The following is a 25,685-nucleotide window of genomic DNA, read 5'->3' as shown; positions in this document are numbered from 1 at the left end:
AAAATATTTAATTCTCCCAACTCTACTTATAACACCGAAAAGTGTAAATTCTATGGGGAGATCATTTGGATAAAATAATTTTATAAATAGGCTAGTTTGGTCAAAATACTCGGCCGATATGGCGGCAAATCTTCAACGCACTTGAGTGGGATGCCGCGTCACAAAGATGCTCTCTCTCTCTCTCTCTCTCTCTCGATATCTCTCGAGTCTTTATTTCTTTCTCTCTCTCTCTCTAGATCCTATGCCCGGGGTTGACGGAATTTGCTGGTCTCGATTCGCCGCGTAAAGCCGTACGACGTATGAATTCATCCAACAAGTCAACGATCCGTTGCTGGTCAACTACGATATGGGCACTATGTACTTCCTCTGCGTGATCGATCCTTAGCTGAAAAATTACTCATTCCACCTCCTAAATTGCTCATGATCCAATGAGCAAAGGCTCTCAAAGCTAGATCCAGCTCTACCAGGCCACCTTATTTAATCTCCATTTTTTTTTATGCCTTAAATTTTGTGATCAAGAATGGAGTAGATTTCACGGCATATTGTATCAGTTTGATATTCGATGTGGATAGATCTTATTAGCTAGATTTACTAACTACACGAAGACTTCAGTAACAGAATTTATCCTTTTTGAGTAATTAGCCACGCCACCCTTCCATCAGCAAACGTCCAGTAAGCATTGAGATTATGATTGTATTCTTTGTGCATTGCAACCTATTGGTTGGTGGGTTGGTTCTCCTAATTCCATTGCAACTTTGTTAAATTGTGGGATCGATATCCTTCTAATTGGAAATTTAGAGATTAAGATATTGTTGGATAGTATGACCTATTCAACCCTAGTAGTTTTGATCATTTATAAGATGGTCGAGTTTGACCCAAAGGATAGTAGCTACCGGTAGAGTAAAATAGAGTAGAAAAATGAAGAAAAAGAAGAGGAAGAGGATGGAAGGTGATGGCGACACCGGTGGGAGGCGGTAACAAGAAAATAGTGGAAGGAAGACGGTGGAGATATTTTAGTAATTTAATCAACATCAAATGGTTAATATAACGTCAAATTGTTAAATAAAAAATATGAATAAAAAAGAGAGGAGCTAATCACAAAATACTCAAAAAGAATGTGAAATACAAAATAATTAGAATACAAGGTATGATTTATAAAATTTTCTAATAAAAATAAAAGTAAAAAAAAAGGGTGTTCTTGATAAATTTCTCGTTTAAAAAAGAAAAAGATACTCATATATTTCCGCACCAACGGTCTCAGCGATCGAAAAAGAAAGTCAACGTGAAAATAAAGAAGGAACCTCGTGGCACACCTCTTCTTTCTCCCTCAGCTTCCAAGTTGTAGACTTTGGAATTGATACATATATACATAAATTTCCTCCTCCCAGGCCATTAAGCTCATCTTGGCCTTCAATATTTTAATCCTTCCCCCACCCCCACTCGTATTTTTCCAACGCGTAGTGCTCGTTTGTGGCGCCGATCGATCTCATCCGATCCGAGCCCCACATGGAGGAGGAGACCGAGAAGAGCCGAGGATCGCCCAGGCCGCTCCTATATAGAAACATGCGCAGGTCAAATAGCTCTCAGCTGTTGATGGAATCGATCCTCTCCGAGGACTCACCGCCGCTTCCCAACTACGAAAGGCTCGTGCAGTCCCAATCCATGAAGTCCGCCAACGCCGACGAGCCCGAGGTCGCCCGGCGGCCGCAGAAGCCGGCCGTGCAGAAGCTCATCAACTACGTGTTCAAGAAGGAGAGCGTGCAGGTGGAGGCGACGAGCGCAGAGAAAGACGCCGCCGCCGCCGCCGCAGACGCTGCTTCGACTAGTACTACTAATCACAATGAGGAGCACGGGAAGAAAAAGGAGAAGAAGAGGTCGTCGTGGCTGCCGGATCCGGAGAAGAGGTGGCCTATCCAGGGATGGTACTGAGATCGATCGGAGACGAATGATTGTGAGGTCAGTCTGGTTACATGATTTCTATTTGATTTGCTGTAGAAATTTTGGATATGAATAAATGGAAGCCATGTAATTTTTTTTGACCTCTGTTAAGAAGAAGTTTGTGTTGCTTGTCATAATTAATGGAGATGGAGAAAATTTTTCTACTGCCTGAGTATTGATGAGTGGATCAGTTATTTGTTTTCCACTCCTGATCAAAATCAAGTCAGCCGTTAAGATAGCTCCGGGAATTGTAACTTGGATAATGTCGTCAGGCACCCAATGGAAGAAGACATTCTCTCCGGTTTCCTATAGAATCTCCAAAAGTCAATAACTAAACAGTCAGAAGTTTTTTCCCCCCTTGGACTTTTTTCTCAAAATGTTGAAAGCTACCATTCGAGTGGCTCTGCAAATGTCCTACAAAATTAAACAGTTGATTCCCTGGGTTAGAAGATGCCCTTTTCAGTAGTAGTAGAATGGAGATGGCAATTTGGTAAAGCAATTTCCCAACTCCAGTTAAGAAAAGTCAAGCCCCCCCCTGTAGAATAATAATAAAGCCCTCCATATAGAAGTTAAATTATTAGATTAACAAATAATACGTATATAACGCTTTGTGTAGAATTTAGTAAATATCAACTCTAATATCCACTGAAAAAGAATCGAATCAAAATTGCATATCGAGTTAATTATTATTTGCTCTTACTTATTAGTGAAGTTAATGCTTCTATTAATTGTGGCAAGAATATTTTCTGCTTTGGTAGTGGTAAAATTCGATTGCATAATTAGATAAGAGATCCGTGGTAGTGGTAAAAACTCGATAGACAAGTGGATGGATGATAACAATCAAGGAGTGTGTGACCCTGATTGTTCCAGGGAAACTTAGATCACTCAAGTTACTTAAGTTGATATACTCTTCGAGACTCTAAGATGTGAACTCAAAATAGATAGACCTGTTGGTGATTTAAATCTCATTATCATACTCTCTTGAACAGATAGAGAAAACAATCGTTTCAATCTATTAAGTATGAATATTATTCATAGCTTAATAAGCTCACTTTTCGAGCCAATAGCAGCGAAAACATATTGGTGATATGAGAAATAAACGAACTAAAACAAAACTCCGGATTATTTAGAACTATTGCGTTCCACTTCACCACTTCCAAATCCGAATTGAAGAAATGAAGTGCATCACAGACAAAGCCAAGAACGGGCTCGAACTCTAGTTGGCTGTCGCCGCACCGTGCGCCAGGTTCCGAGCCTTCTCCTTTTCCTTTACTTCGCTGCCCTGCGACTTGTCATATTCTAGTGGACATTAAAGCAAACAGTTAGAGCGCGGGAAGAAACACACGTTAAAAAAAAAAGAGAAAAAAAGAGTTGTATACAAACGTCTCCTAACCTGGATGGTTTACACGGTGGCCAGGATTCACATCCGGGTCATTGCCTCCGTAGGTGCCTCCGAATCCTTCCTCGTCTGACCTCGTCGCGTAGCCCTCTCCAAACGAGTGGGACATCACATCCCTACGATCGCAAACCCATCCAATGATTTAATGGATATATTTTTCATTCCAGACCCCTATTTTTATGGATCTATGGTTTTATGGGGTTAAATTTAAATACAGTAGCATACCATATGTTTTACTTGTAATATCAGAAATTAAAAAGAGAAGGGATTACCCTGCGGCCTTGGTTTGGCCAGGGTTGGGTGGCGCCTCCTCCATGCTGTCGTGATCGGCCGGCTTGGGTGCACTACAAAACGCAGCGGCTGCGCTACGAGTCGCGGGAACCAAGCGTGCTGCCACTACTCCGTGCGGATTCCACTGCAGAGCTATCCTCCCAACTCCACTACCGTGGCCACTCAGAAGCATTCTTCGTTCCTCACTGCATGGATCTCTTTGGGGATTTAGGCCTTGTTAAATAGAATTCCATGAGTGCCACGAGTGACCAAGAATCGCACGGTCAGAAAGGCACGTAGGCCTTGACTACGTCTGCACGAGAGCAGCTTCACACACGTGTGGGCGCACAAGAAGGTTTACGGGAAGCTCTGTTTTTAGACATGATCAAATGGCCCAGCCCGCCCGTGCCCGGCCCGACCCGGCCCGGACCCGGTTTAGGCCCGGCCCGGCCCGAGCCCGAACTACCCATGGGCGGCACGGGCCATCCCTTTGCCCGCCCGACCCGGCCCGAAAGCCCGCCCGTTATGCTACAGTAGCCTGGCCATTTGCTACAGTACCTTTCGTTCTGCTACAGTAAGTTACCACTGCTACAGTATATTTTTTTGGTATTATACAATTTTGCATTATTTTAAGCAAACCTTTAAATTTTTAATTTATTTTAATTTTTTTTAGATGGAGGAATATAAATATTTTTTTTAAAAATGAGCTAATAGTTAAAAAAATTCTAAAAATAGCTAAAATATGGGTTGGGCCGAGTGATTGGTGGGTTGGGCCGGCCCGGCCCGACCGACTAGCCCGATCTCTCACGGGCCGACGGGCGGTAACGGGCTAGACTATTCTAGCCCGGCCCGAACCCGGCCCGAGTTATCGGTGGGTCGGGCCGTGAACAAATGCTTAAGCCCGGTTGGCCCGAAAAGCCCGGCCCGAATCCGGCCCGGCCCGCCCGATGATCATGTCTACATTCTTCGGCTCGCTTTCCGGGTTTTGGGGATTTTCAACGTCTCATCGTGGCTTGTTTTGAAAGATGATTTAGTTAGTGGCCCAATTAGCCCAAACTACTAGTCTACTATACTGTCAGAAAGGGTAGGAAACGAGTATTTAAGCAGGTAATCAGCCTTCTTTCTGGCCGGTTCAATTTAATATCCTCCATAGTAGACTACTTCCTAAACAAAAGGGAAAAAGGAAAATGAAACAATATGGAACTCAAAACGTGTTTTCAGAAGCTATAAAGTATAAATAAACAATTTTCTTTTAAGAAATTCAAATAGATCTTGATGGACTCGAACCATCACCCTCCCAAGTATTTCATGACAGAATCTGTCATAAAAACCAGGGCGCTCTTACCGTTTAGAGCTTAAAGATCTAGACAAGAGTTCACAGAGATTAAAGATCGAGACAAGAGTTTAAACGCCAAGGGTTACCAAACGATACCATTAAGAGGGTATTTGAAATAAATACGAAGCCACAACCAAAAAGATTCAAACACTGGATCATTTCCGTAAGAGTTGGCTATGAAGAACTTTCGGGTTATGAGTTCTGAACTGCCACACACCTACATCTTCGATATAAAATTACCCTACCATGGAGGTTGAATTCTGACTGCCATCTTTTTAGATGCACCACTTATAATCGAAGGATTAGCTCGCTCCCCTTCCATCATATTATTCTAGTTAGAAAATTAATTACTGGAAATTCCAAGTGGTAAATAATTCAACACGTAACAGTTCGGAGATTCTGATTTAATATTTTAGGTCAGAATTTTGATGATATTTTTAATCAGCCTAAATCGTTCTACTTAGCACAAAATTCCTTGTCCAAAGACAAATAAAAATTTCCAAGAGGGAGTCGGCTAAATTATCTATAATTTAGCTTCCACATCTAAAATTTTTCCTTAAAATCAACTTTGGGTGACGTGTTTGCGCGTGACGTGTTTGCGCAGACAAAAATTAACGAATCGCGACTATTTGGGAACTGCAAATCTACTAATAACGATTTATAGGAGTCGCCTACTGGACAAAAGGTCGTAGAAACAATAACACAACCTTTTAGATCAATATTACGTCGAAGACAAAACTTAATAGTTTACGCCATCTAAAAGCTATAACCATTTACAACGGCGACGGCATCTGGCAAATGACCTTAAGCAAAACGAAGAAAAAGATAAGAGGAACAGGTCGTGGAGAACAAACGGTACAATCAACGTCAATCCATAAGCGGGTAAATTTCCATCGGCATTGCGCAACACAAAGGTTCACCTATACATAGGATCTACACAAATAAACGGTCAGCAAAGGTAAATAGTGCTACACGAGCCGTACATACCGGAGGTTAAAAAACTTAAAAGAAAGACGGTTCATATCAGATGTCGCTCGAACTTCAAAGATGGTGTTAAATAATTGGTTACTATCTTGTCTAAAATGACATAATCCATTAGCGGACACAGGAATGATTGGGACACCGAACGATAACAATAAACACAAGTTTCTTAATTTCCCTAATTTACGACCTATACGGAATCAAGAAGAAGACCAAAATTAAGATCAATAAAACGCCAGCAACCAAGCAGGCCACACACAACTAAAATGACATAAGGACCAATGGGCCAAAATAAATTGCAACCTTTAAACAAGTATCGTCAAAATTAAATAAAAATTCAAAAAGTACCGATTCGTAAGATGCTCAACAAAGACTAGTACAAATCAAGAATCGAGAATTTAAGCCTAAAAGGAAAATTACAGCCTAGAGACAATCAATAAAAGTAACACTCAAACGCGACCAAACAATTAAAACAGTAACAAAGAAAATACTAGAACAACAAATAAATAGAAGTTATAAAAAATATACATGTAAAGAACTTCTAATAAGCATACTAATAACAGAGTTTAAAATAAATGAATAATACTGCAAGTCACAATGAATACCATATTAACAGGTTGCTGCGCCGCAGCGTAATGTGCTCTTCAACTTGAGATCCAGGAGGTAACCCGCATCCACCGAAAGGTATCTTCACGCCATAACTTCTAAATTGAGAATTGCACAAACATAGGAAACTCCTCAGGTGCAGCCCAGCTGCATCGAATAATTCTCAAAAGGCCCAAACTCATAACAGTGAAATTTTATAGTAGTTGCTGGAACAAGAGAAACCAAATCCTGCAATCCGACACAACAGGCAGCAAAATAGGTTCCAAGAATATTGCTACCTCACAGTAAACTTCTTTGACAAATACAATCTATTATTCGAGTCAATGTAACATAATAAACATAAAGTAACTTGATAGCAACCCCGATATGACAGTAAAGGCATACATAAATTAGGCAAACAATGATGAATGAAAGCACTTGCTAAGATAGGCAGTTAATCTACTAGGTCAGCTAGTAGAACAACAAATGGAACGAGGTAAACAAGAAAGGAGGCACGAGGGAAGATCTGGGCTCAAGAATGCCCATGCACCCTCCCGACTAAACAAGTAACTTTATTAATATATTCCGACCTGCCATGAGAGCGCACCCAGCATGGCAAAGGCCAAAGAAACAAAATAGAGTATCTGACGACAGCCTACCTTCCAGATAGCCGATGCATGCCCTACACCAGATAGAAAATAATGATATCTCTTCTCAAAACAAGTTGATCCCACATGCATACTATAATCCCACCTTTTGTGTCTGGTAGCTTGAAACTTTGAGGTTCATCTTCCGCAAAACTCTCATCACAACTACCGGTGAAAGAAGCGCCTGCTTGTACTTCGATCTGGAAACAGCACCGCAGAGAGCCTACAATTCTAAACATGAAAAATACAACTGTATACGGGACGGTCTGGAACACAGACATCTTTTACAATTGCATACGCACATCCGTACAGCATAAAGTAGGGACAGGCAGCAACTCAATTATCAGATGATAATTCCGTTAACAAAACGCAAAAAGAAAATAAATAGCTTCATGAGATATTTCTCTTGCGATATGAGGAGCGACAGTAGATGATAATACGGTAGCTTTCAATGTATCGAAGACTTAAGTTCTACAGCTTTTCAGGTAGCAAGCAGAAACCAAAATTACAGTTGCCACAAGTAAAATCTGAAAGGGTAAGCTGGTAAGATGCAAAATCATAACGCTGTAGAGGCATGAAAGTATAGATTTTTCGTTACAAGGAGCGGGATGTCATGCTAGATATGGATCTCGGAGAATATATAATCGCAATTAAGTATCTGTTGGGAAATATATAACTACCAAATTTCTAGTGCCAATTGCTGATAAATAATAATGGATTATCGAGAATAATTAAGTTGCAATGGAAGTAGTGCAATTGCTCAGTATTTTTTCTGTAGAATTTTCTTATCTAAGTACTAATTGGAGACATATTGATGGTACCTTTGCTTCGTAGATCAGCCACGTTTTCCAATATAGCGGTATATCGTCGTCAGTCGCTTCTTTGCTCCAGCCAAAATATGCACGCAAGTGGGAAGGACGGAAAAAGAAGAGAAGACACGACAAGGGGGGAGATCCCGGGGTGAAAATAAAGAAAAACCCCGTGCGATCCCCCCCCCCAAAACACAAAAATAAATTTTATTAAGGCTCTTGGCCTGCCATGCGAGCGCACCCAACATGGCAAAGGCCGGACGTAACAAAAACGATGTAACACACCGCTATACCCAACATTACCTCCCAAATCCGGTGAGATCCCTGCCTCGATCATGCTCTACATCACAGAGAAAACCCCACAGCATCTCTTATTCTCGAGTTTCTCAAAACAAGAGACATCGAGAGAGATCTACATAAACATATGGTATCGCTGCCACTCTAAGAGCCAGATCGAATCATAACCTTCAATCAAGTAGCAACATGGCCTTGGATCGCAGATCCCACAAAGATCCCTCGAGCTTAGACAGATCTGGAACTTCAGCAAGCTTTCAGCCTTCAATCGCAGATCCTCCGCATCCAGAGCACAATAACATGAGGTAACCTGCATGAACCATTAAGACACGAGAAAAACACAAAAATAGAGTACAAAACACAACTATTTTTTATAAAAACTGGAGGATCTAACAAGTTATTGGTGGATCTAGTCAATGAAACACTAGATCTCTCTGAAAACTAGCAGAATCGTAGATCTGAAGAGAAATCTAAGCCGCAAAGACGAACAGGTTTACTGTATCGATTCAGAAGCGTAGATCGACAAAAAGAAACGCCAGATCTGTAAGCAAAAGCTCGGAAACTTATACAATATTAGATCACAAACGAGAAATAATCATATACTTCGAAAAGTAAAAGCAATAAAATTTGTAAATATTTTTCTGAAATAATCACAAAGCGAGGAAAGGATGAAGACGATCTACTGCAAAATTGACAGAAATAAACTCCAAAAGATTCTCCGAAGGAAACTTGGGCAAGCAACGCAAAGAAGGCTCAAAACCTAACCCTAAAAACGCAAGAGAAAGATATGGGAGAAAGGCACCTATTTATGGGAAAACAGTGCAATATCGACGGTCGATATATGTCGGTTCGATTTCAACGGATCAAATAACGTCACGTGTAGGGACGTAATTGGACGTGACAGCTAATGCGGTGTTAGGAATATATCGCTACCTTGGTGGTGCTGTTGGGGGTCCACCTTGGGCGGCAATCTCAATTGACGTCATTGCTTGCGTCATAGAGGTTAGCTTGCGCTTATCCGAAACCAATCGCGTTGTCGGTCGCTGAAGCTTTCCAAGTTGGACACGTAACTCTGCGCGTCCACGAGTCTTCAAAATTAGGAAATCGTATACATTCTATCTATTCACACTCGTTTTAAGATTTTTCTAATCCTATCCATACTTTTTGACCCTCTATTGATTTAAACGATATTAGTAAATAAAATATTTAATTATAATATATAAAATAATTTATAAATACATAAATAACTTATACTTTCTTGATAAAAGAAGTAAAGATAAAATAATAATGATGATGATATTTTAATAATTAGTTAAAATACTGTTAAATAAATAAAAATTATAAAAGAAAAAAGATGAGTAGCATTACAAAATTGTGTGTAAATTACATGATAGATAAAAAATGTTAGATGTGATTTATAAAATATCATCAAAATTAAAATAGATGACAACAACTTTACTCTATTTTTATGTTTTAATTATTCTTGTGTATTTAGGATGTTATGAATTAGATTTGGAATGATCCATTAGGATTATTCTTAGATTTTGTGGGTAGTAATCTCAGAAGTCTCATATCTTCGATCGGATATATAATTAAAATAGCACAGCAAGGATAAAACTGACGTTGCAGCGTTCGTTGAAAGGTGAGTAGAACTAAAAATCAACATATATCTATTCCTATTTATAGAAGTAAAAATCTCTAGCGGATTAAATCATATGTGGATTATTTGATTTATTTAAAATTTAAAATAATAAGATAAAGCTAAGTAACTAACTTAACCCGAGTCCGGTTATATCATAAGATAAAATTTGTGACCCTTCTTGTGAGTGTTACATAAGTAAAATTCGTTATATTATTTATAATAGAATATTAAAATTCAAAAACTTAAATAAATTATTACTTTTATAATTTATAATATATATTTATAATTTTTAGAGATGTACTTACCAAATTCGTGGATGTGTGTATGAAGTACATATAACTATTGTGTTGGAATATATCAATGAATTATTCGATGAATACATGGATTCTACAAAACATGTATTGAAAAAAAAGAAATATATCTATGAAATCTAAAGCTAAATTTTCATAAAATTTAAAAGATGGAATATTTACAAAATCTATAATTGTAATAATTGAATTTTCAAATATTATCTTAGTCTAATTTTTTATATAATTAGTTGACTTTCAAACATTAATAAAAAGATCTTACGTAGAGTTTGGTTTGAAGTGAAGCTACAAACTTGATTAATTTTCATTAGGTATAAAAATGATAGAAAGATGTGTCCCGAGACTCAAAATAAATAAAGCTACTTCTCAATAATATTGATTAAAAAAAAATCAAGCCTCAAACCAAATAAGATCTTAAATTCTTTATTCACTTATAAAATAAAAATAAGAGTTGTATCAGTCTATATATATACCAGTATAGCAAAAAATAACTATTTATCTTAATAAATACCTACTTCTCTCTCCCCTTTTCTTTTATCCAACATTTTTTTATATTAATTAATTACTATTTTATCTTTATAAAAAAAATATTATTTCAATCATCTATTATTTAATCGCTCTGTCTTTTCTCTTTATATTCTCTCTCATTTCTCTCATTTATCAAATTATTATTTCAAATTTATATCACATTATCTAAATATAATATTTATTATGTAAATATAATAAATAAGCATAGCTATACAGAATAGAAAGAACATACTCCGAAAATGAATACCCCTTTATGAATTGATGGGCTGGGCCAGACCCTTAAGCCCAAGACCGAGACATGGTCTAGAAATCTGAGTGAGATTATTATTTTCTCACCGTTTAAAAAATGGTTAATTACAATTAGCCTCCTCCAACAATCACTATTTTTGCATATACTGTTAAACTTTTTTTTTTTAATCACGGAGAACTCCCTGATTTAATAAAATTCTTAGTTCAGATATTCCATATAGTTAATCTTTTTTCCTTGGTTAAACATAATATTACAATTTAGATGGTGTACATAGACAATCGTGATAGTTTAGGGGGCTACTTATAATTATCCCTCTAATAAATAAGAGTTAATTAGGCCGTGCTGGGCTCATCTCGAGCCTATAAACCAGATAAAAGATGAGCATACAACGTCAGCGCCTATTCAAAACTCAAAAAATAATAGAAGTAAGGAGAGAGAGAGAGAGTATTGCTGTTCCAAAGAGTAGGAGTAGAGCATAATGAAGCTTGAAAGAATCATAGGAAAAGCTATTTACCTCGACCAATGCCAGAATGCTTTATACGAGGAAACTGTCGCTTTCCTCTCAGTTATTAAAGAAGCTTGCAAGTTGGCTAAGAAAAAGAAAATCTGGATGTTTTCTGTGGCTACCATACTCTGGTTTAATTCTTATTTGACTGTAGAGCCTCTTATTGTGGAATGTCTTTTGGTGGATATTGAAGGAGAGTTTGTCACCAGTAGAAATGATAGCCTAGCTACTCATAGCCTAGGCTAAGATTGCTCTGCCATGAAAGTGTACTAAGGGGTGGCTCATCCACTTGTTAACTTCGATTGTAATTCGTCCTCTTCGGAATGAACTTAAAATACCCACCATAAAAAATTACGTGAAAATTTTTATTGTGTAATATTATTATAAAGTATCTAAAATAGGTCTATAATATTATAATAATTTAAGCAAATAATTTATAATTAGGAGTATCACTGGTCTCTGATAAGCTTCTAGGAATGCATGTTTATATATAAACTTAAAATATATAAACCCTCGCAGAGACTAAAGTTAAACTAGGAAGAAATAGAGCAAGTAACACTAATAAAAAAAAAATCTAATAATCCCTGATATCCGTATCTTCGATATTTAACTCTGAAATGTTTTCACAAAAAAAAGTAACAAGCACACGACCCAGCAAATATAATCTAATAATAATTCATAAGCAATGTAATGCACGATAAATATTAATGTATGCCCATAATTATCAACATATCGAGATAAATGTGTACAATGAACTTTCATTTAATCATAATATATAGAATTACATAATATCATTATAACTTAATGTGTCATAATCCAAATAATAAACATATCAAAGATGTCCTGATCCACATAGCAAATACAATGACATTGAGAAATAGTCATCTAACGGTAATATCGGTTGTTTATAACTATCAAACTAAGGACCCCAGTTGTAAACCCATGTCCCAATATCATCATTATTATCATCATCACTGCTATAGAAAATTATCGCATACAACATAATCATTACTTGTTATCGAATCATTGCACATAGTAGAATGATCGCATACAGCGAAAAAGAGCCCACAACTCAATGGACGCCTTGACGTAGTGTCAACGGGTATCGTTAGAACCGTAACCTTATTTCTCAAACATTTTTTTACTATCATCATAATCTAGTCTTTAAACAAAATAGTATAATCACCTACATGCTTCACAAGCTATGGACCTCAGTTGTAGACCGCTAATATAATAATATTATACAATACACTATATTCTTAACTCCGAGTTGAATGAGTGAAAAGAGCGCCAAGTCACGACTAGAGTAATAATGATAATTGTATGTGGTGCTATGCTTTTATTATCTTATTTACACTATGTTCATCAAGATAATATATATCATAACTAAGCATGGAGTCTATCATTAAATAATTAATAATTAAGTAGCAATTGCTCATATATATAAAAGTAAGCAATAATTACATTACTCATAAACTAACATAAGATATAACTTGCCTGCAAAATATCTCAGATTTGTCTAACTCTCCTTAACAATCGAACTCCTCCTACGTCTCGAGATTCTCCTTGCCGAGTTAATGGTGTAGAATAATAAAATAATACATAAGGAAGATGAAGTTAAAGAACTAACCATCTTTTTGCATAAATTAAATTTAACTTGGGTTAGAGTCGCAGTCGAACTGTCAGCTGGAGTGGTTGATGGTGAGGAGCAAGGAACTCCATGGCCGACAGCTATGAAGATTCCCACTTTGGGGCAAAAGGGCTCGAAGCCCCCAATCTCAGGTACCCACCTCTTCTACCTAAGGAAGTGAGTCGCATTGGGTTCTTTAGCGGCACAAAATAGAGAAAAGGGAGAGAAAGGAAGGAACGAGAGAGAAGAGTGGCCAAAGAAAGAAAAGGGTTAGAGGGGAGGATTAAGTTTTATAAAGATTGATGGTGCTAAAAGAGTTAAATCCAAATCCAAACTAGCATCTATCTCTTATAGCTAACTAACTACGAGAGGTGGGCAACCAGAAAAGAAAACTAACTACGAGAGGTGGGCAACCAGAAAAGAAAAGATAATGAGGCGCATTTTGTGTTTTATATTTTTTGGATATAACATAACTAGTCTATGAACTATATATTTTTTAAAAATAGCACAGTTACAATAAACTAGAACACAGTCCATGTAAAGATATAGAGACAATTCCTAAGCTCAGCTCGCAAATAACTATTAAAATCAAAACATCAAATCACAAAAAATATCTAACCTCATCTATTCTTTATAATTAGTAGTACACTGTTCTACAATAATAATGAAAGCACGAATCAATTCACCAACCATCAGAATTTCTAATATTTTTTTCTCCAATACTAGAAAAAAGAAAAAAAAAAGAAAAGAAAAGAGAACGATGGAGATTTCAGTAAAGGAAGATTAGAAAGAAAAAAAAAAAAGTTCCCTCCTCTCTAAAAGTTACGAATCACAGTTTCATCGCCACGATGACACCGTGAGCAGTGGGCGGTCGCCCCAGGCGAGGGAGAGGAAACCCGGCTCCGAATCCACGAGAGAGTACTTGGCACTGTACTCGTAGTTCCAGAGGAGAAGCTTCGCTTGGCTTACCGCGTAGTTGCTCACCGGCACGGCCTCGAACCCGCACCCTTCCACCAGAGCCCTCCATTCCCCGCTCTCCTCCATCCTGACCGTCCTTTCCCCTCCCTCTCCCTGGCCCACCGTTCCCAGGATCCGATGCCCGAGCACGAACCGCTCCACCCGAACCCGCTCTGGCGAGTCGGGAGGCATTGCCGCCGCGAGGGACTCGAACAAGGCAGAGTAGTAGGCTAGCGCGTTTGCGAACCGGTCAACGAACCCGACCCGGTTCAGATTCGCCTCGTACTCGCCGAGCGTGACGACTTGGGGGGACAGGGATCTGGCGATCCGGAGGATTCGTCGTACCGAGGTATCCGGGTCGCCGAGGAGGTGGTAGAGCTGGAGCATGAAGTTGACGGCCACCGACTCCTCCGGGTCGACTCGGAAGGTTGACTCGGAGAGGTCTCGGATAGGGGTTAGGATGGGATTGAACTCAAACTCGAGACCGAGGAGTGTGGCGAAGTCGCCGAGTCGGGCGCCGGTGGCGGCGAGGGAGGCGGCCGGGGAGGGGCCAAGCTTCGGGGAGGGAATGCCGGAGATGCGGATCCGGGTCGGTTTCCCGGCGGATCGGGTCGCTAGGGCTTGGAGGAGGGCGGCCCATTGGATTCCTTGCACGATGCCGAAGTCGATGATGTGGATCCTCGTCGCCGACTCGGTGGCTTCTAGGATTGCCTGGTTGGCTGTGAGATGGGCGAACTTGGAGTAAGGGCAAGCATCGTTTAAGGTTTTGTAGTATAGTGTGAACTCCTCGGGCAACGAATCGTACGAGGAGGGAGATGAGTTGCCGAGGCGGCGAGAGAGGGCCTCGGCGAAGTAGAAGGCGACTCGCTCTGTCGGATCACCGAGATCGGAGGCAGACTCGCGGATCCTGCTCAGCGATCTCGACGCGATCTCGGGATCCGCCGCCGAGATTCTGGCGCAGTCGAGGAGGGATTCGAGGAGGGGGGGAGGGGGCTTGGCCTCCTGTTCCGGATCTAGGGGGACCGATACGGATCCGGCGGGGGGATCGAATGGCAGAGTTTCGATCAGCGTAGGGGCCGGGAGGATCTTGGAGTTGTCGGGGAAGACGAGGCGGTTGAGGTCGGAGAACTCGGCAGGGGACTCGGCGATGAGGCTCTCCATCCACTCGTCGGAGTCGAACTCGGCGGCGGCAGCGGAGGAGGCGAAGTCGGAGAAGTCGAAGTCCGCGCCGTCTGCGGCGAAGGGGTCGGGGAAGGCGGCGGAGTCGAACGGGAAGTGGTGATGGTGGGGCGGCGCTGCCGCCGGGTACGGCGGAGGAGTGGAGGAGAAGGGGTTAGGGTTTAGAGATGCGATTTGCTGCTGCTGCTGCTGCTGCTGCTGTTGTTGGCGTTGCTGCTGCTGCTGCTGCTTCTGTTGGATTACTTGTTGGGCGATGGCCATGAGATTGCCGCTATCAGCACACATGTAAGCCATTTCTATTCCTTCTCTACCTTTAGCTACCCTTCTCTCTTGCCCTAGCTACTGCTCTCTCTATCTAGATGATGATGAGTTCTTCTTAGAAGCTAATAGAAGACCGGAGATGGAAGATAAGGGAAGTGGGAGAGACGGAGAGAAAAAAGATTGGAGAGGAAATTAACCGGAGGGTTTGCGAGTCGCAGGAAGTGACAGTGACGAGCTGAGTTGGGGACGGGAGAAAGTGGTGTTGTGGTCCGGTAACGGAGAGAGAGCGAGAGAGCGAGCAAAATAACAAATAAGCGGGAAACTAGATAAAAATAATAATAAATGGATTGGGTTCACGTAGTAGTGAAAGCCCCAGAATGCCCTTTATATTATTAGATTGGGATTTCTTTGATTTAGGTGTACCCAAATCACATTATTGTAGGAAATTCTGGAAATAAATAGGGTAGCGTTCGGAACGTGTATAGGAATTTTCTCATTGAACTTGATCAGAAAAGATTAATCGAATTTAAAAAGTGAAAGAGGAGTGGGGATTAAACGGCAAGGATTATCCAAAACTGCACATCTTTAATGAAATCTTTTAACAATATAAAAACCTCTTTAATTAGATTGTAAAGTATAGTAGACATAGGTGGTTGGTTCATCCTTCCTATAATTTGAACTCCATCTCACAGCTTGGGATGCCGCTGGAATGTCCTGCTGCTCTCGAGCTAGAGCTAGAGCTAGAGGTAGAGGCATTGAGATGTAACTTTGAGTCATTAGCTTTATTTCAATAGAAACGAAAATCGCAAGGATTATCTTTGCACCCTAGTAGAGTAGTATTGTCTTATCGCTCACTTCCAGCCATAGTTGCTGCTAACACCTAATGATAGTTGTCGACGCCATGCATGACGCGTCGCTCAACTCGCGCTTATCCCGGGTCCCCTGAATAGACACCACTGTCGTTGTTTGACCTCATCCAACACCCATACGCCATTAAAGGCATTAACCCATTTGCCCATTTCCTTCACAACAACACCATCCAAGTCACCCGGCCCATTTTATTCGGTAATTTACATGTTCCCTGTTTCATCCCATCATCGAAATTACTCCTCCTCCTCCTCCTCCTCTTTTTTTTGCACACGTATATAAAATATTACTGTCAATTTTTTATATATTTAATATAGCTTATTTGTTTGAATGATTTTGAGTACTTGTAGTTCTAAAAGTAATTTTGCTTCTTGAACTTATGTAGTACCCATATAAAACTAAAAATTATTTAGTTTTGGTGTTCCTAGAATAATCGAAAACAACTCCAATTTTTTAATTTTAATGGGAGGAAAATTCGATCTGAAGACTATTTTGTCTTCCACGTCTAGGTATCGGCGCTTAAGGACCCAGATGACATGTCTCCAGCGGCTTAAGCTTCAATTTTCTTTACTTCCTTCACCGTTGTTGTCCTCTTGACATCGATTTGGACGTACCAGATGATATCGTCCCACAAAACGGACGGACCAGATAGGTTCTTAGGTAGGACCCATCTGGGAAAGTGGGACCCCCTGGAGTCCCATCCAGGGGCTTTTTGGACGGTGCTGGGCCCTCCGAACACCTGGCGGTGACCAGGATCGACAAGTTATCGCAGGCGAGTCGAAAAGGACGGCTTCGCGTAATGTGCGTACTAACTCATTAACCCATTAATTATAAGCTCATTACCTCTAACAATGAAGTAAAGAATCCAGCTAAATGAGTACTAAAATATTTAAGCTTGCATTAACTCATTGACAGATAATTTAAATGTGAAACCAACTCGTAGGAAGAAGACCCAACCCCCCCCCCCCCCCCCCCCCCCCCCCAAAAAAAAGAAGTAGAAAAAAAAACTCGTTTCCTTATCATATTTCAACACTTAATTGAATCGTGTCAGGCCTACATAAGTAAATTATTAGAAGGAAAAAAAAAAGGTCATTGTTTTTTATTGCATCTTAAATTAGAAGCACCTGTATTGCGTGAGGAAGAAAACTATTAGTAGGTCAGAGTGATAACTTCAAATAATGAAAAATAATATCGTCGTTTTCCGTGTATTATTCATACGAGAACACGACAATCTTTTCCTATCGCCATTCGTAGCAATGAAGTAGACCGGCCGGCGTTTATCTCCCCCACAAACGAAGTCCGGTCGATCTCCCCAATCTCCCTTTCTTTTTTTAAGATATTTTTTAAAAAAGTCCGTGATATATTTTACTTGTTTTAATATAGAATCATTATATTTTCTTTTAGCATTAGGATCTATTCAATTATCTAATTCTCTAATACCTAGATATGTAGTAAATTATTTAATATTTTTAGTTTAGTGGGGGTCTATACTAATTTAGTAACTAAATAGTAATTCACTTTAATAAAAAATATATTAATACATATTTCTCTCTCACTTCTCTTCCGTTAATCACTTTAATTAACTACTGTGTTAATTATTCTTTTTCTGGTACGTATGCTGTAAAGATATTCTAATTATTTACCAAAATATTTATTTAATTTATTAATTTATATGTTATATTAAATATAATTATTACACTATTATATTTGTTTACAATCGGACATGGCTACTGTAAAATATTTCAAATTATTTCACAATCAAATGCGACCTAAATGACTATTTAATCACCAGTTTTAAATGGACAACTAATATAAAGAACTTAGGAAAGGTTACATAGTAAGAATGGTCTATATTAAAATAAGCAATAAGTCATTAGGTTTAGGTGTAATTATCTTATTTTTGTAAATCCACTTCTTCTATCAGGCAAAAGACAACAGAGCAAGTCGCATTCTATCTGAGTCAAAAGCTAGATCTTTGTTACTTCTATTTAATTTTAGGAAACTTATTTAAAACACTATATTTTTTGTTTTTATGTTGTTATATTCTATCATATAAATATGTATCATTCAGACGCTCATATTTTACCTAAAATGCCTCAAAACACTTTGCCGTTAGTTTAATTAATTGTCAGTTAATACATAAATTGATTTAAAATAACTATAAGTACAAAAATAACCACAATACCTTTGAATAAAGTTGCTTTGATTAAAGTAAAATTAATTGTATTACTATATTTTAAAATCAAATGACAAGTATTATATGTATCTTAATTTTTAAAAATAATAGGATATTTTCTATTTTGTTAACTGCTATTAGGATAGAATTTAATTCATAGTATTTTTAAGATATCTTAGGCAAAACGTAAGAGTTGAATAGTAAATATCTATATAGTAGAATATATACATAATAATAAAAGTTTAAAAGAAAAGGGAGTATGTTCGATAAATTTCCCTATAACATTTCTCTAAAGATAATTGCTAAGTTCACAAGTTAAAGAAGATGATGGAAAGGATTAAAGCAATGGTAGCAATGGGTGTCTCTATCACTGGTATGAGCAAGCTTTGGTTGTCCCCTATCTTGTTCATCTTTCCCTTTCACTTTTCCATTTGCAGAACTGAACGCAATGTTATAAACAAATACTTTCAAACCAAAGAGAGTTATTAATAAAGCTACAACTGACATACTGACAGATCCTGATAGAACTAAACTTTTCACCAAATTGTTACTATTGTAAAGAAATGTGAAGAACTACCACAATTACTGGGCTGACAAAATTAGTTTGATATTTTCCAATATGCAACATAAACAATGAGCGCAAATTTAAAGAGTTACTTTTACCACTCTCCATTCATACAAATATGCTGCTCAACAAAAGTGATGGATAACAGTGTAGCTTTCAGTCATTCCATCCCAGAATGCTATCACCAGAAGCAATCCCTACTAAAAAGAACTTGTGAAAAAGAAATTGGGCCAGAAAGCAGGGAAGTCAACAAATACAAAATCGTTAGTTGTGTTGGATATAACAACCAAACCAACAAATATTCTGACAACAATATCTCAAATAGAAGTAACTCTTGATTGGTTAAAAATCATTGAAAGAGACAGGGAACCATCTTAGTACTGTGCATAACCCATTTAAGCACCTCTGATATAGAACACTGCCTCATACCAAATGCATCCTCGCTATCATGGAGAATTTCAACAAATCCAATCATTTACCAAGTATTGGAATGCACAGAAAATTAAAAACCAAGGTTGTATATAAACAAAACAAGTAAACAACCTTCGATAAAACAAGAATAAAAATTAGACAGTATTATAACCTATCTCCAAGTTTCATAAAGTGATTAATAAGTGTCAGCAAAATGATTATTAGGACACAACTATCTACTAGCATTGTCATATATGACTACAGTACTTTGATACCCAGAAATGAAAGACCAAGGCTGTACTATACAAACTTACAAAGTACCACTCAAGGTAACAAGAAATAGAAAAGGCTGCACTAGGGGATAGTAACATAACAATATTGTAACAATTTTTCCAAGTTTCATAACGTGATAAAAGAATCTTTAGCAATTACAAGAAAATAGTATTATCAGATACATCTACAAGCATTTGCAACAGCATTCACCAGTGCATGTTTCTGCTTTTACTTTATCTATGTGTGTGTAGAAGGGGGGAAGGGGGTGGTATGTGACTACATTAATTGTAAAACTTTATGTAGAAAGAAGGAAAAAGATTTAAGAAAGCACTAAACAGCCACAATCTTTACTTCCATCATAGTCATGACCAAACTGTTATATATATACACATCTCCATCATATTACATGTCCATGCAACTATTACTCTTACCAGTTTCACCATTAAGTATAGCTTCCAAGTTCAACCATACTTGGAAGAAATTAAAACTCAAGCACAGAGCCAATTGTAGCAATTTGTTTTAAATCACAATATATGAGTTGGTAAGGCCATTTCTCTCACAGCAACAAGTTAAAGACAGAAAAACATCAGTTTATACTATTAATATATCCACACTCTGAAAAATAAGCCCAAGTGTCATGATTTCTAGGGGCTACGGATGTTGTAGTCTTTCTATTGGAGTTACTTGATATATCGACAAAATAGAAATTTAATAAATGGAAAAAAGCTTCTTAGTACAATCACTAGGTTAAATTTGATAATACCTTTCAAAATCTTACTAGCCATGTATGAAAATGAATTGATACCATTCTTAACATCCTATGATTTACAGCTTGATTAAGAATAGAGAGATAGTGCATGTCAACTCACAGAAATACAAAAGTTGATAGAAGAGACCATATTGCCCATAACAGGATGTGTTGATATTAATAATTGAACAGTCATTGTGGGAAACAAACAAGAATTCTATTCCACGGCAATTCCAGAAAAGAAATTGTTACTGAGTAGTTAATGTAAAAGTTTTTGATGGACACCATCAGAACAGTAACCAAACAGATTGCATGAAGTTCCCAGATATTATCAAGTAATCAGCTCAATAATTGTCAAATGTACAAAGCGTTCACATTGACAAAGGTAACAATAATCTTCTCTCCCTTTTCTTTGTGAGCTTTCTATGCCTAGAAAACTTAAGGCATATAAGCAGAAGCACTCCAAGAAATATAAAAAAACATGAAACTCTGAAGTGTTTAAAATAAAGGGTCACGCAACAAGATATTGCGAGAAAGCTAAACAGTAAGACGTAGATAAGTGCCACAACAACATCCCTCCTGCAAAAGAGAACAAGTTTCAAATATTCATTATTATGTGTACTTACTCCAGTTTAGAACGAAAAGATTTGCACATAAAGAGTGTGAAAATGGAAAATTTGAATAATAGCTTAAAATTAAAAATAGCAACTTATGTTTTTGTGCTTCTTATATACTAAAGTAACACGATGAGGTATACATGACTGTGATTAACTTCAAGCTTAACTCTCCTGAATCCTGATCATCCTTTCCATGTCGTCATAAAACGATACAGTCCTTTCCAAATATTTCAGATGTATTGCAAAGAGTTATCTCAAATCCAACGGAAGACCGTGCCACTGTAATTACAATATACACATTACTTTGAGGATCAATACAAAGTTTAACACTGACTCTATGTTACACCTAATGCTAATCTGAGTCATTTAACCTCAGTTTTAAAAAAAACTGATAGTTAAGTAAAGGAAAATTAGAATAAAAACTAAAAAGTGATCTGGAACTCCAAGCCAGGTTCTTCTTGGGAAGAGCACAGCTGATATTATATCACCAAAGTCAAGTCGTTTAGTAAGATATACAGGAAAAGAGATTTGAGAGGAAAAAATGGGACACTTTTACTGAAAGAATAGCACAAGGAGGAAGAAAAGGATCTTTAATACCACATGTTTAAGAAACTTCTGAACTGAAATGGCATTGAACTAGCTCCTTTATATATAGCCAAACACTCTTTAAAACTTACTCATAGTAGGCAAATTACGTGATTAATTAAAACAATTTCAAAAGGAGGGAAGACACATAATGACCAAGAGAGGGCTGCTTGGGAGCCAAGGAAAAAGTTGGGTAACCAAATTTCCTCCAATCATAAATTAATCACAAGCCAGGTTCCCCTCACTCCTTCCAACTCATCTCCTCCTCCTTTGCCTCCTCATTCCTTTTCCTCAAAATTTGTGTTTCTCTAAACAGAAGAGTGTCACTCAGTCAGATTAAGTTAAAGTCCAAATTATACACTGTCAAATGGTTGAAATCTCAACTCTGACTAATTGAACCTACACTAAAATGGACATAATGCAAACATCTACAAAAAACTAAATCAAACAGAATAAGACAGGGTTGGTTGGCATTGATTAATTTAGTTGTCACTCAGTAGAGGTCAATCTCATCTATTTTCACTATACATTATATAGTATATACAACTGCTCTTGGAAGTAGAAACTCTAGGCTGTATATGTGAAAATCTTGAGTAATTAAGGAAATCTATAAGGTTAAGACCACATTTTGGAAGAACATAGACTTCTAAGGCATAAAAAAGATATCATACATATGTAAAGTAAAATAGGGCCAGCTTCATATTGGATCACAATAAGGATAGAACTGGGTTTAGCAGAAATAAGCTAAGTCGCATCTAACCTGACCGCTAGCAAAATCAAACCTTGCATGACCAAAATTTTGAGTTGGCCTCATCTGTTATCCACTGAGTTTAAGTCTATCTCAAATGGTGGATTGCACTATAATTATTAACCAATCAAAAAACTGCCATTGGAGATAATCAGGCAACATTGCCTGGCAAGCTAAATAATGCAACTGAATCAGCACCCTGTCTAGAAGGGTTCAAAATATAAATCGCTAACAAGTTACTACCTCGCCATGAGCCCAAACTATATGGGTTTACAGCAAGTCTCACAATTAATGGGTGCAAGTATACTTTCTTGCTTAGCAACCACGTATATGTTAAAAAGAAAATCAGAAATGCTTTCCTGTTATAAATCCATGAATGCCCAAAAGATGTGCATACATTGGAACAATTTCAAAAGATCTCCTCAGTGAATTCTGAAGCAAAGTTCTTCGTTTTTGTTTCCATCTCCAAATAAATTTCTACATCTCAGTTATACACAAAAAAATTCCGAAGCAAAAATATCCTCTTAAATTGCATATAGCACTCCTCTTGGCCAAACCATATAAACCATGTACGTACTTGGCACCAGCCTCACTAAAGAAGATGTTGACTTCAGACCAGCTAAATTTAAAAGAAAACCTCTAAGACCTAAATCAAATACGCATACATTTACTATTTTCACCAGGCTCATATATCTTTCCAAGATCGATATAATTCAAATCCATACTAGTAACTCATTGCCATATTCAGGTTACTTCACCCATTCATCTCCGCACTTCCAAAGATCAAACACAACACAGCGTTTGTCTAATCTAACTCCCCTTTAATACCAAACCATCAGTAATTTTATCGTTTTATAAAAAAAAACTAATGGATCCCTCTAAGAAAAACACAGCACGCACCAAATTAAAAAAAAGAAAAAGAAAAGAGAAGACCCGATAAAGGGAATCCTCTCCAGAAGATGGTATCAGTAACAAATCAAAGATCGACCATGAAACGGATAGTAATTAAGGAGATAAGGGAAGGAAGGAGAACCTGGTAGCGATGTGGGGATTGGGGGAGAAGCTTGTCAGAGCGACCCACTTGTGCTGCGATCGGATCTGGTACTCTCGAAGCTGCTCCACGAGCTTCGAGCGCGTAATCATCTCCCCGACGACGGGGAACAGGGAAGGCGCCCTTTTCCCCTTCTCCTCCTCCTCGAATTAATTTCGACGGGAGAAGGGGAAAAAAAAATCGAACTTGATTTTCGAAGTCGAGGCGTATTGACTCGGAGAGGAATGAGGTGCTGATTCGGGCAACAGATCTTCCGCTCCCCCGCGGCACATTGTCCTCTTCCCTCTCTTTTATTTTGGAAAAGTTCCATTTAACACCCTGTATTCTAATGATATTTATCTTGATCCTTTATACTTTTATTATTCACAAATTGCATCATATATTTAGACTTTTGTCTTTATTTTTTGCTTATTGACCTCAAGGATTTATTACTGTTTTTCCATATATCTGGTGGTTGGTCAAGGGGAATCTTATGATTTAATTATAATTAGTTTTTTTTATTTTAATATGCACAGTATATATAAATTATATGTATACTATTATAATAAAATATGTATTGAGTATTTAGTCTTATATGTTAAATCAAAATATAATTAAATTACAAAAACTTGTTGGTCTTGCTATAAAATGTAATCCTTCGAATTATATTGAGAACTCTCTTCTAATAATAAAATGAAAAGTTTACCTAGATATACCCTCAAGTTAAGCTACTCAAAAGCACATTATAAGTGGTAGATGATGTGGTAACTTATTTGAATTACATACATGAGAAATGATAATATTAATAGCAAAGTTTCTTATGTGGCAGAGGTTTAAATTGTAAAGTTTTTTTTTAAATTAATAGTTATTGTATTTTATTTTTCTATTACGAACCGACTTGATCCTAGTCGTAACGGTTCTAGATTAGATTGAGGATGTAACTTTCGAAGAAAACTGCGGATAATTTAACCGTTGGATCTTCTTAAATTTTGGATATGTTGTCGCCATTGAAAAGAGATTTCCAACAAATCCAAAATCGCAAGATTTGGATAGCTAACTTTTAAGATATCGACCAAATAATGGTTGAATGTTAGATAAACCATAGCTTATTAGCTCTTCAATGGTTAGATTGGTGCTAGGTTAATTCCTTAGTGTGAAGGGGAAGAAGTTATTGTATAAGAGGGGGATTAGAAGTTAGAGGAAGCTGCCAAAGACTTGGGCGGTGAAAAGAAAGAGGTGGAAATGGTACCAATGGCTAAAGTAAATAGAGAAGGAGATAAAGACAATTATCAGATAAACTTCAATTACGGTTTCCTCTACATATTTATAGAGGCTCATTCTAAAGATCCATCAACTAAGTTAACATTCTTAACAAACCAACAATTTTCATTGCGGTGCATTCGAACGTGGAATTATAATTCTTTATCGTTGTAAATGTGTATAAGCGTTTGAACAATCGCTTTTGAACGGCCCGAGTTTGTTCAAACACACAATTGGCGTTCTTTATTTTTGTGAACACATGTATGCGTAAGCATGGCCCGTTTAAACGTGGTCCCTGCGTTTGAACGCCCCCGGCAAAAATCATTTTGTTCTTCAAATAAAAAGCAACTAGATAAATAGGCTCATCCCAATAAATCCAATATTGCAAGTGAAGCCAATATGGACCGAGTCGTATCATTTTCTCTCCTAATATTAAATGTCGGTCTAAAAGTGAAGTGATATAAAGAAAGTAGAGAATAATTCTTAGGGTACCTTAGAAGGTCTACCAAAGATATATCACGGGGCATTGTAAGCTAATCATAGGTTTGATGAAAGAAAAAAATAGTTGAGCTTCTAATAATAGTTTGAGCAATTAAATCAACTCTATTAACACAAACTCACAACCCTAACATTTCAATTTTTGAACATATAATCTCTGTCATTGTCACGACCCAATAAGAGAACATCTGAGCCTATTTTCTTATTAAAAAAATAATAGAAAAACAACTGTTGTCTTTGGGAGTTTGGAGGCATCACAATTTCATCTTCGTCCTTCAAAGTAACAAAAACAAGCTGACGTATGCTCTCTTATATAAATTATGTATAATTTATTAAAAAAATATTTAAAAATATATATTCATTACAAGAACTCAAATTCATTATTAAT

At 37.7% G+C, this 25,685-nt stretch overlaps 3 protein-coding genes and 1 long non-coding RNA gene across 4 annotated transcripts; 1 reads left to right on the top strand and 3 right to left on the bottom strand.

The window, feature by feature from the left end:
* Positions 1–1,359: 1,359 nt before the first annotated feature.
* LOC140774246 (uncharacterized) lies at positions 1,360–2,102 on the top strand. The gene has a single exon (XM_073117161.1). It carries the CDS (start codon positions 1,507–1,509, stop codon positions 1,927–1,929), a length of 423 nt encoding a protein of 140 aa, XP_072973262.1. The 5' UTR covers positions 1,360–1,506; the 3' UTR covers positions 1,930–2,102.
* Positions 2,103–2,903: 801 nt separating this feature from the next.
* LOC140773677 (uncharacterized) lies at positions 2,904–4,050 on the bottom strand. The gene is made up of 3 exons (XM_073116364.1): positions 3,610–4,050; positions 3,332–3,453; positions 2,904–3,237 (listed from the first exon to the last, which is right to left on the bottom strand). The coding sequence occupies exons 1-3, from the start codon at positions 3,798–3,800 to the stop codon at positions 3,155–3,157; spliced, it is 396 nt and encodes a 131-aa protein (XP_072972465.1). The 5' UTR covers positions 3,801–4,050; the 3' UTR covers positions 2,904–3,154.
* Positions 4,051–13,714: 9,664 nt separating this feature from the next.
* LOC140774779 (SCARECROW-LIKE protein 7-like) lies at positions 13,715–15,829 on the bottom strand. Its single transcript, XM_073117895.1, has one exon. The coding sequence runs from the start codon at positions 15,550–15,552 to the stop codon at positions 13,960–13,962; it is 1,593 nt and encodes a 530-aa protein (XP_072973996.1). The 5' UTR covers positions 15,553–15,829; the 3' UTR covers positions 13,715–13,959.
* A 5,178-nt stretch (positions 15,830–21,007) lies between these two features.
* LOC140772969 (uncharacterized) lies at positions 21,008–23,828 on the bottom strand. Its single transcript, XR_012106358.1, has 3 exons — positions 23,543–23,828; positions 21,317–21,455; positions 21,008–21,138 (listed from the first exon to the last, which is right to left on the bottom strand). It is a non-coding gene; the product is annotated as an uncharacterized lncRNA (long non-coding RNA).
* Between the last annotated feature and the right edge of the window lie 1,857 nt (positions 23,829–25,685).

Source organism: Typha angustifolia, chromosome 13 (assembly GCF_048772165.1).
Source record: "Typha angustifolia cultivar Huaian chromosome 13, ASM4877216v1, whole genome shotgun sequence".
NCBI classification, from domain to species: domain Eukaryota; kingdom Viridiplantae; phylum Streptophyta; class Magnoliopsida; order Poales; family Typhaceae; genus Typha; species Typha angustifolia.
This window is presented reverse-complemented; position numbering and strand designations above follow the sequence as displayed.